Source organism: Idiotropiscis lumnitzeri, chromosome 2, assembly GCF_059441095.1.
Source record: "Idiotropiscis lumnitzeri isolate Australia: NSW breed Sydney's pygmy pipehorse chromosome 2, RoL_Ilum_1.0, whole genome shotgun sequence".
Taxonomy (NCBI): Eukaryota; Metazoa; Chordata; class Actinopteri; order Syngnathiformes; family Syngnathidae; genus Idiotropiscis; species Idiotropiscis lumnitzeri.
In genome coordinates, this window is record NC_142392.1 from 35172904 (window position 1) to 35187390 (window position 14487).

The 14487-nt window shown below is 43.8% G+C and overlaps 1 protein-coding gene across 1 annotated transcript; it reads right to left on the bottom strand.

Annotated features, from left to right (window-relative positions):
* Positions 1–8067: 8067 nt before the first annotated feature.
* On the bottom strand, positions 8068–13667 carry LOC148342407 (uncharacterized). Its single transcript, XM_088281158.1, has 2 exons — positions 13267–13667; positions 8068–11220 (listed from the first exon to the last, which is right to left on the bottom strand). The coding sequence occupies exons 1-2, from the start codon at positions 13388–13390 to the stop codon at positions 10061–10063; spliced, it is 1284 nt and encodes a 427-aa protein (XP_088137284.1). The 5' UTR covers positions 13391–13667; the 3' UTR covers positions 8068–10060.
* Positions 13668–14487: the final 820 nt, after the last annotated feature.

Genomic DNA, 14487 nt, shown 5'->3' on the forward strand with positions numbered 1-14487 from the left:
TGTCCCGGCGGGGTTCGAGGACCAGCCGCCGCGCCACGTTCCTGTCTCGGCGGGGTTCGAGGACCAGCCGCCGCTCCACGTTCTTGTCTCGGCGGGGTTCGACGACCAGCCGCCGCTCCACGTTCCTGTCTCGGTGGCGTTCGACGACCGGCCGCCGCTCCACGTTCCTGTCCCGGCGGGGTTCGAGGACCAGCCGCCGCCCCATGTTCCTGTCTCGGCGGGGTTCGAGGACCAGCCGCCGCTCCACGTTCCTGTCTCGGCGTGGTTCGACGACCAGTCGCCGCTCCACGTTCCTGTCCCGGCGGGGTTCGAGGACCAGCCGCCGCTCCACGTTCCTGTCTCGGCGTGGTTTGACGACCAGCCGCCGCTCCACGTTCCTGTCCCGGCGGGGTTCGACGACCAGCCGCCGCTCCACGTTCCTGTCTTGGCGGGGTTCGACGACCAGCCGCCGCTCCACGTTCCTGTCTCGGCGGGGTTCGACGACCGGCCGCCGCTCCACGTTCCGGTCTTGGCGGGGTTCGACGACCAGCCGCCGCCCCAAGTGCCTGACTCGACGGCGGTCGACGTCCCACCGCCGCGTCTCGTCCCGGCTCCGGCGGCGTCCGGCGTTCCACCGTGCCTCGTCTCCGTCTCGGCGGCGTCCGACTTCCCGCCATCGCTCCAAGTTCCTGCCTCGGCTGCGCCCGCCTCAACGCCGGTCCAAGCTCCGTCCTCTGCAGCACCCAGCGTCCCGCCGCCGCCCCTCGTCTCAGCCCCATCAGCGGACTCCATGTGGCGTTCGGGTCGTCCCGGACGTCCGCCTGAATGGCCCCATCGGGACGCACTGGTCTGGCCACCCGCACAGCCCCCTGAAGGGCCACGAAACGACTCGCTGGTCTGGCCCCCCGGGCATCCGCCAGACCGGCCTCGATCACGGGTCGTTGACCCACCTCCCGACCCCTTCCGCCCACCCTCGTTTTTGGGACATGGTTTTTTCTTTTTGTTATTCTTGGGGACGTATGGAATCCGTCCCTTGAGGGGGGGTACTGTCATGACCCGCGTCGGGCATGTCAGTGTTTGTGTTATTATTTTCTTCCCTCCTTCCTGCCATGTGCTTTTGTTATTGTTTTCGTCACCTCCCTGCCATGTGCACCTTGTTTTTGTTTTGTCAGTTGAGAGGGGCGTTTCCCTCTCAGCCTTTTCGTTCTCACCAGCCACGCACCTGTTCCCAGTTCATCATCACGCACCTGTTTCTCATCTGCTCCCTTGATCACTATGTTTATTTAAACCCCCCAGACCGACACCACATTGTCGGGTCATTGTTCCTTCTTGCCGCATTTCCCGTGTATCTCGCTACCTTTGGACTGTCACGACCACGCCCTGTTCCCGTTAATGCTCTTGTCATCGTTCCCTGTCCGCCTTGTTCGTTCCCGTCTCGTTTTTGTTCCTTGTCCTCGTTCCAGTTTAGTCTCGTTTAGTTTGCCTTTTGTTATTTGCACCCTGCCACATGTTTGTCCTGGTTTGACCCTGTCAATAAATTCCCTTCAAGTTACACCTTCCCCTGCCTCCTCGCCTTTTGGGTCCACCTCCTCATCGCCGCAAGGCGATACCTGACAGTCGGCGTCCATAGCTATGAGAAGATCATTAGTAACTTTAGCAAGGGCCGTCTCAGTAGAGTGGTCGGCTCTAAAACCCGATTGGAAAGGTTCAAATTGATTATTAGCAGTCATATATTCATTAAGTTGTTGCGATACGATTTTTTCAAGAATTTTTGCAATAAACGGAAGATTTGAAACCGGCCTATAGTTGTTTAGACTCTCAGGGTCAAGGTTTGGTTGCTTCAGTAACGGTCGGATAACGGCGGTCCTAAAAGCTGCTGGTACTATACCTGTAGTAAGCGATAGATTAATTATATTTAAAACAGACGGTCCTAGGGTCGTAATCAGTTCTTTAATTAGTTTACCAGGAAGCGGATCGAGCACACAAGTTGTCGGTTTTGCCGCACTAACCAATTTTGTTAGGCTTTCAAGAGATATTTTTTTAAATTGAGATAAGGTTATCGGACAGTTATCAGCCCTAATGTCCCTATTAACCCCATTTATCGCGGAATTCGACGGAATTTTAAGTACGGTGTCCTTCATCTCATCACGAATACATTCTATCTTCTGAGTAAAAAATTGCATAAAATCTTGAGCTGAAAGGAAGAACTATCCGAGGTTGGTCGCTGTTGCGTTAGCATTGCTCCGGTATCAAATAAATATTTAGGGTTGTTTTTATGTAACACAATTAATCTAGAATAATAGTTAGTTTTGGCTAGATCAAGCGCTTCTTTCTATATTAGTAAACTATCGCACCATGCCTGACGGAAGACCTCAAGTTTGGTCGCACGCCATTTGCGCTCAAGCTTCCTACAAGATCGTTTCAGTACGCGCGTTTCCTCTGTAAACCACGGAGTAAGCCTCTTTGGACGAGTTTTAGTTTTTAAAGGCGCGACGGAGTCAAGCGCATTTAACAAAGCGACATTAAAGTTGTTTGTGAGATCATCAATCGTACCAATATAATTAGGAAACGAAGCAGTTGCTAAAGGGAGTAGCTCAGAGAACGCAACGATGGTTGAGGAGCTAATGTTGCGGCTGCTATAATTTTGATTCTGGTCAGAACGATGACAGTGAGCCAAGACTTCAAATTTGATAAAGTAATGGTCAGATATAGCACTGGTATATGGTAATACAATTATTTTTGAAGATGCTAAGCCTCGGGTTAATACCAAATCTAGCGTATTGCCATTTATATGCGTTGCTTCATTTATTATTTGCGTGAAACCAAACATATCAATGATTGTCCGAAACGCCACGGTAAGTGGTTCCGACGGGAGATTCATATGAATGTTGAAGTCGCCCATGATAAGTATATTATCCGCATGAGTTACTAAATCAGCTACGAATTCAGAAAATTCATCTAAAAAGCCGGAGTAAGAGCCAGGTGGACGATAAAGAACGGCAAGATAAAATGGCAGCTCGGCTGAGGATCGCATAATGAGAACTTCAAATGTTTTAAAGGAATTGCTAAAACGAGGACTAAGTTTTAGGTTAGATTCGGAAATGAGGGCTACACCCCCGCCTTTCTTTTGAGGGCGCGCAACATGCAAGCTCACGAAGTTTGGAGGCGAAGCCTCATTTAGCGGTAAAAACTGATTCGGTTTTAACCAGGTCTCGCAAAGACCAATCATGTTAAGATTATGGTCTCTAATAAGGTCATTAACTAACAAGGCGATCTAATATTTAAAAAACCGAGTTTCAGTAAAATAGGTCTAAGTTATTCCGCGCAACAGGACTCCTGGTCATAATATTAAGGAGATTGCCTTGCCTAGGTCCCGGATTGTACCTCGAGCGACTATAAACGCGGCGAGAAATTCTGACGGTCGGAATCCGATAGTTATTTACCAGCTTTCGAGTGCTATTATTTTGAGAGAACGGCTCGTCGTCAATAAAACCGACCGAGGAGGAATGCTTAAACCCATCATGTATTGCCACCTCAGTAGAAATTATATCAGTATGAGATGTAACAGCGTATGGTGTGTAGCGCTCAAATCTAGAAGAAAAGCTATGTGTGTTGTCTAAGTCTAGCATAGCGCTAGTTAGCGCTAGCCTTACAGACTCCATACCCTTCCTTACAGGCTCACTATTCGCCTGCAACCCGACCTGCTCTAATATGAATAGTCATGGAAGGCTCAAACAATAATCTATGTTTCTAGAAAGAGTGATGGCGCCTTCCCAGTTAGGGTGAAGGCCGTCCATCCTCAGCAGGTCGGGTCGGCCCCAGAAAGAAGGCCAGTTATCTATAAACTGCAGTCCCTGCTCACTACAAAAACTAGCCAGCCACTTATTTAGCGAGAATAATCTACTAAACCTCTCATCATTGCCTCTCGCAGGCAAGGGGCCAGAGACAATTACTTGATGACGACTCATCTTTCTGACGAGATGACAAGTCCTTGATATGTTTTTCTTTGTGATCTCTGATTGCTTCATCCTAGTGTCATTGGAGCCGATGTGTATCACTATATCTGAATAGCTAGCGTTGTTTGCACTGCGCTGGTGTCTAGGTGTCTTACGCGCTAGCTCCATAAGATTAGCTTCTGGCCCCAGGAATACACATTACTGTGGCTGGATTTTCAAGCTTAATGTTGCGGGTAATGGAGTCACGTCTCACTAAAGTGCGGGAGCCAGGAGACCAAGGTGGAATGGAACTGCTATGCGTCTTAACAGGCTCGCCGCGATTAGCAAGCCATTTACGGCCAATGCTAACCAGACTAGCAGGTTGGCTACAACCCGTGCTAACAGTCGTGTCCGCCACGTTTACGCTTACCACATTACTCTGCTCTAGCTGGCGGACACGTCCCTCTAGCAGGGAGAGTCTTTCCATGAGAATGGTGCAAGTGTTGCATGTGGTGGTGCACAAAACCATAGTTGCGTTTACTCACCCGGTTGTATGAAAACGGAGGAACAGATGTCGCGCCGAAAGTGATGTCACGGGGAGTCAAGTTTAAAAGGCCACACAGGAACACACAGTGGAGAAAATCTTTTTTCCTGCCCGGTTTGTGGAAAATGTTTCTCTCAAAAGGCACATTTAACAGAACACACAAGACCACACAGTGGCGAAAAACCTTTTTCCTGCTCAGTTTGTGGCAGAAGCTTCTTTGATAAGTCAACTTTAACAAGCCACACAAGAATACACAGTGGAGAAAAACCTTTTTCTTGCTCAGTTTGTGGCAAAAGCTTCTCTGATAAGTCAAGTTTAACAAAACACACAACACATAGTGGAGAAAAACCTTTTCCTGCTTGGTTTGTGGTGAAAGCTTTTCTATAAAGGCAAGTTTAACAAGCCACTGGAAAAAAAGCACACTGGAGAAAATCCTTTTTCCTACTCAGTTTGTGGCAGATACTTCTCTAGAAAGTCAAATTTACAAATCCACACAGGAATACACAGTGGAGAGAAGCCTTTTTCCTGCTTGGTTTGTGGAAAATGCTTCTCTCGAAAGTCACATTTAACAGCGCACACAAGAACACACAGTGGAGAGAAGCCATTCAGTTGCAGCGTTTGTGCTCAAGAATTCTCCACTAAGCAGAGTGCTGAGAGACACGATTGTGCTAGTGAGAATTGCAGCAACCCTTGAAGCTGAAAAAAAGACAAAAAAAACTGAAGGGACTGACTCTTTGTGGTAAGATGTAAATGTGATTTTGGATCAAATATGATATATTGAATTTTGCAAAGCTCTTTTATTGACACTAAGCCAATGTGATCAGTGCCAGAAGAACCAACATGTCTGAGTGATGATTTTTTTTGTGTTTACATCAAACATGTAAATAAAATTAATTGCCTTTGCCTGGAACAACATTTGTTAACATTATTCTTTTCCGTTGTGTTTTTGATTGTACCTAATGGAAAAGGTGTGAGAAGAAACTGTGCTTATGAAATCCGTGCCTTCCACAATCATCAATAAAATCACTTGTTCCACTTGCTCAACTGGCCTTTTTCCTGAGCCTTTGTGTTAGTAGAGTCATTTAAAAGTCTAATATAGAAAACAGTGTCAGTGTGAAAAGGTTGGTTTCTGATTGCCAAACTTACATTTATGAATAAAAAAGTTATTATTAGCAAATAAATTATGAAAAAAGCCTCTACAGCACCACACTTCTTCAAGAAACAGAAAACAACATTTTCCCACTTTAAAGAAAAGTTTTTATAAAGAAATAAACTGACAAATTTATTGAAGTCCTTCCAAAATGTCCTTGAATATGAGCCGATCCAAAACAGGTGTTGAACTGTCTTAGCGTGGGTTCCACAAAAAGAGCAACTCTTCCGGTTTCTCTCTCTTCGGTACAAAACACAGTTTTACGCTTACAATGCAAACTGTGCCACAATTGTTAACCAATCAGGAGTCGGACGCGAGGGCTGATTCTGATTGGCTGTTTACTGGCAAATCGCATTTTATAACAGTATGACGTCCGGGTAGACTCAAAAACACAGGCCGTGTCCAAATTAACAGTCCGCGACCTCAGAAGGCCAGTTTGCAGGCTGGGTCCTCTGAAGCCTAACAAGGCTCCTCCTCATGTAGCCTGAATGGATCGCATAACTCGTGGTGAATTTGGACAGGCTCAATAGCTACAAATTAATAGGCTCCGTCCTTCGATGTCCAATATGGCGACCAGAATACGTCACTTCCGGTGCGACGAGACTGCTTACGCAGGTGTCCAAATTCACGCAGCCTCCGAGAACTAGCCTTCAAATCTGGCCTTGTTTCCATGGAGTTTCCATGGCGACGGACCCTGAGGGAAGGCTACTAAAATGTAACCTTCGCAGCCTTAAATGCCTCGCTCTTCTTATGCCGTTCTACACTCTTCTTCGACAAAAAAAACCAAACGAAGCTACGTACGTGTTCCACCTCATCTGAGTGCACTTTCAGATATAAGTATAAGTTATTTGTATGTAATATTAAAACATCAATCATAAGAAATATTGGGCAGCAATGGTTGGATATTTAGCTCCAGATTAAGATCAGTTTATCAGTTATCGGCCAAATATAACTAAGGTCGTTCTAGTAACTCTTGTATAGAAGGTACGGCTGAAACATTTGAATTGTCGTAATTCTGCATGCATGCAAAATAGCATTATTTTATTTTATCTTTCTCTTTAGGGAGCAAGGAGATGACCGCGCGGCTGATCAAGCTCCAGGGGGAATCGTATATACGACAGCCTCTTTACGGGAGGCCAAGTTCTACGCAGCCAGTGCATGGTGTAAAAAAAATAATATCACAGGAAAAACATTTAACGGGTTATTGTCTTATCTATTTCCATCCATTTACTCAAGATGCGCTAATTCAATGGTTCCTAATCTTTCTTGGGTTGTGTACCCTCGGGTACCCCCCTGACTCTTATGTGTTGATTATTCACTAAATGTATGTAACAGAACTGTTCATTAATTATTATTTTCTCTACCTTAACGTGATTTGTTAGGAATTGGATATGAAATAGGATATTAGAATATTTAAGTCACATATATTTCAATAGTAGGGAGCAAAACAAAGAAATAAAACTGTCTTTGTTGAATCGAACTCATGAAATAAGACTCTACAAACTGGGTTTAGAAATGCGGAGACAAGAATTGGAGAGACAGAGGTTGGCAGAGGAGAGAAGAGCAACTGAGAGGAGGGAGACGAAGGTTTTTCAGTTTAATGGAAAAAATGATTGATCAAAATAAAAATCAATGCTTGGTGTTCCCAAGACTAGAATTTATATAACATTCACTTAAAAGTAAACAAAAACCGGGGTACTTTCAAAACAGATGAACTAGTTTGTATCCCAGTCACATCTTGAGATCAGCTTCTTCAGACAAAAGTGAAAAAGCCCAGGTTTGTGAAAGACCAAAACTTTTACAATAATATGAAGACTCCACCATGTCTGTTTTGCTTACAAACTTAATTTATTGAAAAACTGGTGGACAAACAAGGCATAAATTAAGTACATTATAATTCACAGTAACTATTCACAGAAAATAAAAAAGCATTCCCCAGTTCATAACTGTTGCAGGATAAACCTGAGTGTGTCAGTGCTGTTTTGCCAATTTTCGCCTGAGCAGGGACTCATTTGGAGCATGGATGGAACCTTTCTTCCAGGACCCATGACATGGATGGGGCACGAGCAAGAGTCCTGATCTTCCTCTCGTGACTTGAAGTGGGGCATCATACCGGTTGCAATGTCCACTACATCATCCATTACGTGGGGGTTTGCAGGGGTGGTTGGGGCAATAGATGGCTGCCATGTCACTCCAAAAGATGGCATAGATTTATTAACCATTCATTACATTGTATATGAATCTATTTTTCCATCTTCTCATATTTTGCCATGTTTGTGTGTCTGTGCTCTTTGATGATTCAGTTAAAGATTATTCTGTGCCAAAGGTGTGGTGCACCTCCAGGGTGCGGAAAAAGATGGCCCGGAATCTCACCTTCATCATTCCAAAGGCACGCTCAATAATAGAGCGTGCCTTGGAATGATGAACGTTGAAGCGCCGGGCCCCCACGCCCTGCACCGGCCGCTTGTAAGGAGTGATGACGGGGAGTGGTCGTGTGGCACGGATACCCTCCATCTGCCAAGATGAAGTGCCCTGGAGGAGGATACAGCCCTCTTTGGCAAAGAGGGCTGTGCCGGAGGACCCTAGAGTCGTGGACTGATCCAGGCCAACCCAAGAATATGTCCAGAAAGCGACCCTGATGGTCACACACAGCTTGCATGATTATGCTGCTGAAAAGCTTGCGGTTCTTGTAGTCATGACCATCAGGGCCACTTGGAGGCTTGATTCGGACATGACAACCATCTATTGCTCCAGCAGCTCTTGCAAATGCATGGTGCTTCGCCAGCCCTGCAAATCCCTGGGTCACTGCCTGAAGGTCTCCTGCAGTGTTGGGGAAGTGGATGACTCTGTGGCGAAGAGCCACCACTTCCCCAGTGACCCGGTGGATGATGTAGTGGACGGTGGACCGTGGCATCCCAAATGCTCGTGCCACCACCCGATATGATGCCCCACTCGCCAGCCAGAAGAGAAAGACAAGGACCTCTATCTCGACACCCCATCCATGTCGTCGGTCTTGGTCCAGGAGGTTCAGCAACACTCTGAATAAGTCCCTGCTCAGGCGAAAGTCTGTTTGGAGATCCTCTCCATTGAAAAAACGATCCAACGCTGGCACACCCAGGTTTATCCTGCAGTATGGACTTCTTGGCTGTTAATGTTTTGAATAAAAAAAACATGAACGCATTAATTATTGTACTTGTTTCGTTTGCTTGCATCATTCCTACAGTATCACCAACTTAATTTTAATAACTCTGGCCCTAAACTCTCTAGTGGTATTCTGGTGTTTTGCCATATGTACAAACTAATCACGGGGACAATAAAGCCGTCACAAGTATCTAAATTCATAAAAACTCTTTCAGAATGTATATAATTATATCATTTCCATTCAATATTCGTTCTATTATGAAGCTAACACATGTACTACTGAAATTGTACTACTGATGTTTTTAGTTCATCTGTAACAATCACGTTATAACCCTATTGACCTGTCAATGTTGGTAATAGTGTGAAAATGCTGATAGACGTATTTGGAATTTACTTCATTCCTTCGATAAAGGACAACTCTGCGATGGGAAAGCGTGATCCTCCTCTCCTCAAGAACAAAATGGAAATAAACCAAAAAGTGAAATAAAATGAAGAAAAGTTCGGGTTCCATCGTTTAAAATTAAATGATACAAATGTTTTGCTAAGCCGATGCCTTCGGTCTGGCGCTCGTCGCAGATTATCCATTGATTATCCAAGCCGTTCATAAATCCACCACAAATACGTATCACCTGCGTCGAACAGAGGAGCAAAGTATATGGGGGCGTAACGTAAATGTTGCGTCAAGCGGCCTTGGCTCCATGGAAACGAAGACCAATTCCAAGGCTGGATTCGAAGGTCGCACGTGACAGCCGTGAATTTGGACACCACGCGCGGTCGTGTCGCGCCGAAAGTGACGTCATCCGACCGAAAAAGCAGCCTTCGGAGGTCGCAGCCTGTTAATTTGGACACGGCCAGTGTCGGGTCATTGTTCCGTGTTACCCCGCTTTGTACCCTGGTTTGCCCTTCGGTTGTCGCCAATTAAAATCCATTTAAGTTACCCTTATCCCTGCCTCCTCGCATTTTGGGTCCACGTCCTTCTCGCCGTGCGGCGATTGCATCACCTCCTCTTCTTCGCCGGACGGCGGATCGTGACAACAGCATCTTGGCACAATCTATTTGCAGAGAAAATTTTGCGAGAAGTACCCTTTTTCTCCTGTTCTTTGTGACATTGTTCAAGTCATGCAAAGTAAGATATTTGGAAGGCTTCTACACATGATTTTTGTACTTTTATTTTCCATTGAAAGTAATGTGTACCACTTGGTCAATAAAGAAAACAGTTATTATGTATTTCCTGCATTTATTTTGATTTTGGTCCACGGGCGGAAATTTATCGTGATTCATCGTTATCGAGGTAAAATTGCTCATTTTATTTTAGGTCATATTGCCCAGCCCTATATTCTCTCCATCACAATTGTGTCTCTCAGCCTGCCATTTAGTGGCGAATTTTTTAGCACAAACGCTGCAACTGAATGGCTTATCTCCACTGTGTGTTCTTGTGTGTTTTATTAAATGTGACTTTTCAGAGAAGCATTTTCCACAAACTGAGCAGGAAAAAGGTTTTTCTCCAGTGTGTGTTCTTGTGTGTATTTTTAAATCAGACTTTCGAGAGAAGCGTTTACCACAAACTGAGCAGGCAAAAGGTTTTTCTCCACTGTGAGTTCTTGTGTGTCTTGTTAAACTTGCCTTTTGAGAGAAACTTTTTCCGCAAACTGAGCAGGAAAAAGGATTTTCACCACTGTGTGTTCTTGTGTGTTCTGTTAAATGTGACTTATGGGAGAAGATTTTACCACAAAATGAGCAAGAAAGAGGTTCTTCAGTGTGTGTTCTTGCATGCTCTGTTAATCGGAACTTTAGAGAAAAGCTTTTGCCACAAACTGAGCAGGAAAAAGGTTTTTCACCACTGTGTGTTCTTGTGTGTTCTGTTAAATTTCCCTTTTGAGAGAAGCATTTTCCACAAACTGAGCAGGAAAAGGGTTTTTCTCCAGTGTGTGTTCTTGTGTGGGTTGTTAAATGCGGCTTTTGAGAGAAACTCTTGCCACAAACCGAGCAGGAAAAAGGTTTTTCTCCACTGTGCATTCTTGTGTGGATTGTTAAATCAAACTTTCGAGAGAAGCATTTCCCACAAACTGAACAAGAAAAAGTTTTTTCACCACTGTGTGTTTTTCTGTGCCCTTTTAAAGACAGTTTTGAAGTGAATGAGTCAGTGTGACATGCCCTTTCACCTTTCGCTTGCCCATCATCATCATCATAATCATTAGTATCATCATCGACATGAGCGTCTGATAATGTGTCCTCATTTTGTGCTTGTGATGGCCCCCAGTGGTCTTCATCACCTTCTGTTATCACGTGATGACTTGAGCTGTGGCTTGGAGGCTCCGTCCCTCTGTTGTCCTCACTCTCATCCTTGTTTTCATCTTCAGTCTTTATAGGGACAACGTTCAGTGGTGACTTGTTGATCTCCTCCTCCTCCTTTTTGATGTGAGTCAAGTCTGGCTCCTCTTTCACTGAAAGGAGATCGTTTTCACTGACGTCTGTAGGACACAGAAAGACAAATTTGGGTTGATAAAGTCAAAGCTCAGGCGGCGACTTTGACTTATATTGTTTTTAGAAATCCCTTTATTGTCATTGTACACAAGTGTGCAACGAGATTAGAGGGCTCCCCTCTCCAGTGCAATACAACAATAATACAGACAAATATATAAATTAGATGAATAAATAAGAATGGAATTCAGTACTGAATAGGGCATATAGAAACACATCACAATGCTGTTTTGCAAGGTTAGGGTGGTCTCGTGTGTGTGTGAGAGTTCAGTATGGAGATGGCTCTTGGAAAGAAACTGTTTCTCAGTCTATTTGTCCTTGATTTGATGCATCTGTAGCGCCTGCCAGAGGGCATCAGGTCGAACAGGTGTGAGTTTGGGTGGGTATTGTCTTTACCGTGCTACCTTGACTTGTGCCTGCCGCATACAGAGCAATGTGTGCGACCCCGATTTGGACCGGACCATGGGGGCATTTCACAAAATTACGTCCTACGATGTAAGCCTCCCGTTAACCGCACAACAGTGATAAACGAGCATTTAAAAAGGAAGCATGTTGCGGCTGATGCCCGATTTCATTCCGGACATAGTCACAGACGTTTCTGGAAGCGAGCTGAAGTTAGCACACACAGGCTATTGTGTGCGTCTGATGGAAGACCTGTTGTGGGACCCCAACATATTGATGCAGACCACTGGGGGCCATCGCAACAAAATGACATTAAAAAAATAGGAATCCTTCAAGTGAAATATGTTTACAATTATTTCATTTTGCATTTAGAGATAGTTTCATCGTGGGTACTTTTTGCTTCCATTATAATCTGGATACCAAAAAGAATTAAAGGCATCATAGTCGCTATTTATTGCATGATTTACGTTCGTTTTTGTTTTTTTTCTCTCCAAAATGACTTTTAGCCTGCTAGTACGTTCCAACATTCCCCTTTTTACTTTTTAAAAAAAAAATAATTTCTGTTTCTAAATAAAATTTAAAACAAAATTATGTTTGAAGAGACAAAATCCCTACACATAAGCATTAAGCAACAACACTTTCACACTGACTTTCATGTTGACATATTTGAATAATGACTGTATATTTTAAAGTTATCCAATACATATTCAAATTAGACTAAGATACACCATAATATTATAAGAGTTCCCTGAATTATTTTGTAACTGCAATGATGGTTAACAGCTATAGGGTGTCAGTAATGAGAAACAAAGTCACACAAGACATCCCACTGATGCATCATCATTGTCATTTGGATAAATTACCAGGAACTACGAGTTGCGGGGGAGATGCAAACCACCTGAGCCACAGGAACTTTATTACCAGGAACTAAATATTCCTGTACTTGTTGGTAGAAAAGGGGTTTGTGACGTACTCCCTTTTTAAACCCATAGTAAGCCAAAGATGCAGATGCATTCCTTGCAGCATGCGCTTGTTCACTGATCGAGATCCGTGCAACCCTGGATGGATGCATTCAATGTATTTTAAATGTTTGGATGGGGTGAATCTACGCACACGTGCACAAAACTGTGCAGATCCACCGGAGGTTCTTTGACTCTCACCCGACGAAGCCAGTACAAACTTAATAAATGAATAAGACCATTACGTTCTTGATTTTTTTAAAAAAAACTTAATATTTTGTGTTTTATCCACTAAAATTGATCAACCGCCATTGATGTATTCGCCGCAGTGTGCACATTTTTTAGAGTCAGGCAGAATTCCTTCCGGGAGAAATTGCTTGAACAAGATATAAATACCAGAAAATGTAAAATGTTAAATAATCAGTTCAAATTTTATTAAAAAAAACTTGGAGTTCACCCCCCCCTTATTGGTTATTCTTTGGCATATATTTTCTGCACTGATTTCATTTGGCAAAAACAAATGTTCAGCAGACCTGCAAGTAAAAGGCAATATTTAAAAATAAAGCGGCAATAACCTTGGACGCATTTCCCCAAACTACTTAATGTTGTGATGCATATTTCTAATGAAAGAAAGTCGTTCTTTACAAAGCAAATGAGAGTAAAACGGGTATAAACCTGCTTTGTGTAGCACAACACGAAGCTGCTTGCAACCTTCGCCCAGCAGTTGAAGATGTTGCTCGTTCTCTTCTTTTATTCCACAAAGTTCCTCTTCGTACTTGGGTGTCGTTCTTGCACACATTTTCAAATGATAATTCCAAAAAATCCACACTTGATCTCTGCTTGGCGATGAGTCATGTGCCTCTTTTCGTTAGCGGCTAGCTAGCTAACAAGCTAAGCTAACTACGCCGAAAAGCATCAACGCACGAAGATAAGGTTATCGGGACACAAAGACTTTATGAATTATGTCGTAGTCCTTTAGAGTAGCACTGGACATCCTTTGAGAAAATTACAGTCAGTTCCACACTAAATCAGAAGAATTTAGCGGTGGGATTTTTTGTTCCGGCGTGGACGGGTCGGTGGATGTGGTCGAGGTCCTTCAGAAGCTGCGCGCTTGCTAATGACGTCATGCTTTAAGCACGTATTTTTCAAATATCTTTCTTTGCCTCTGTGTTTGTTTTTACCCGTGGCTGTTCTATTTTAATATATATTCTATGTAATATTTTAATTCGGTTGAAAAAAAATGTAACAAAATAACTAAATTCACGCCACATTGGTGAGTCATCTCTCGCGTCACTTCCGCCTATGCCCCGAGAAGCCTCTGCTGGAACAGCAGTGGGACGTTTACGATTCTCTGACCGATTCTGCGGTTCACTCGGGCTGCAAGATTGTATGAATATAATGTCTGCATATACTAGCAGTGCTTCTCAATTATTTCACGCCGGCCTCTACCAAGAAGAAAAAGATGCGCCTCCCCCCGCCACCAATTTTTTTTCTGTCTTTGTATAGTGATGTTAGATTGTCAATAAAATATCCCTTAACTAAGCTAAATTGATAAGAAATATAATTTTGAGAATTATTATTGTGAGGATCTCGAAACTCAGTACTGTTGTGCAAATATTGATGAGATGATAAATATTTACTCATACGTTTTTTGTAAAATCTTTATTCACAAAAGCACACCAAACACATTTATGAATACCAAAATCCATACGATGCATCTAATTTGAAGTACTTAGCACCTGCCATGTCACTCAGGATTTTTTCACGCTTGGGAATCTGATAATGTTCTCTTATATGAAACAAATCAGTGCCTACCTTCTGCCAGGGAGTTGTGGGAAGGTCAGCTACCAGTATTGGCTCTTTGACTTGTTTGTGTTGATGTTTTTGGCAAACTTG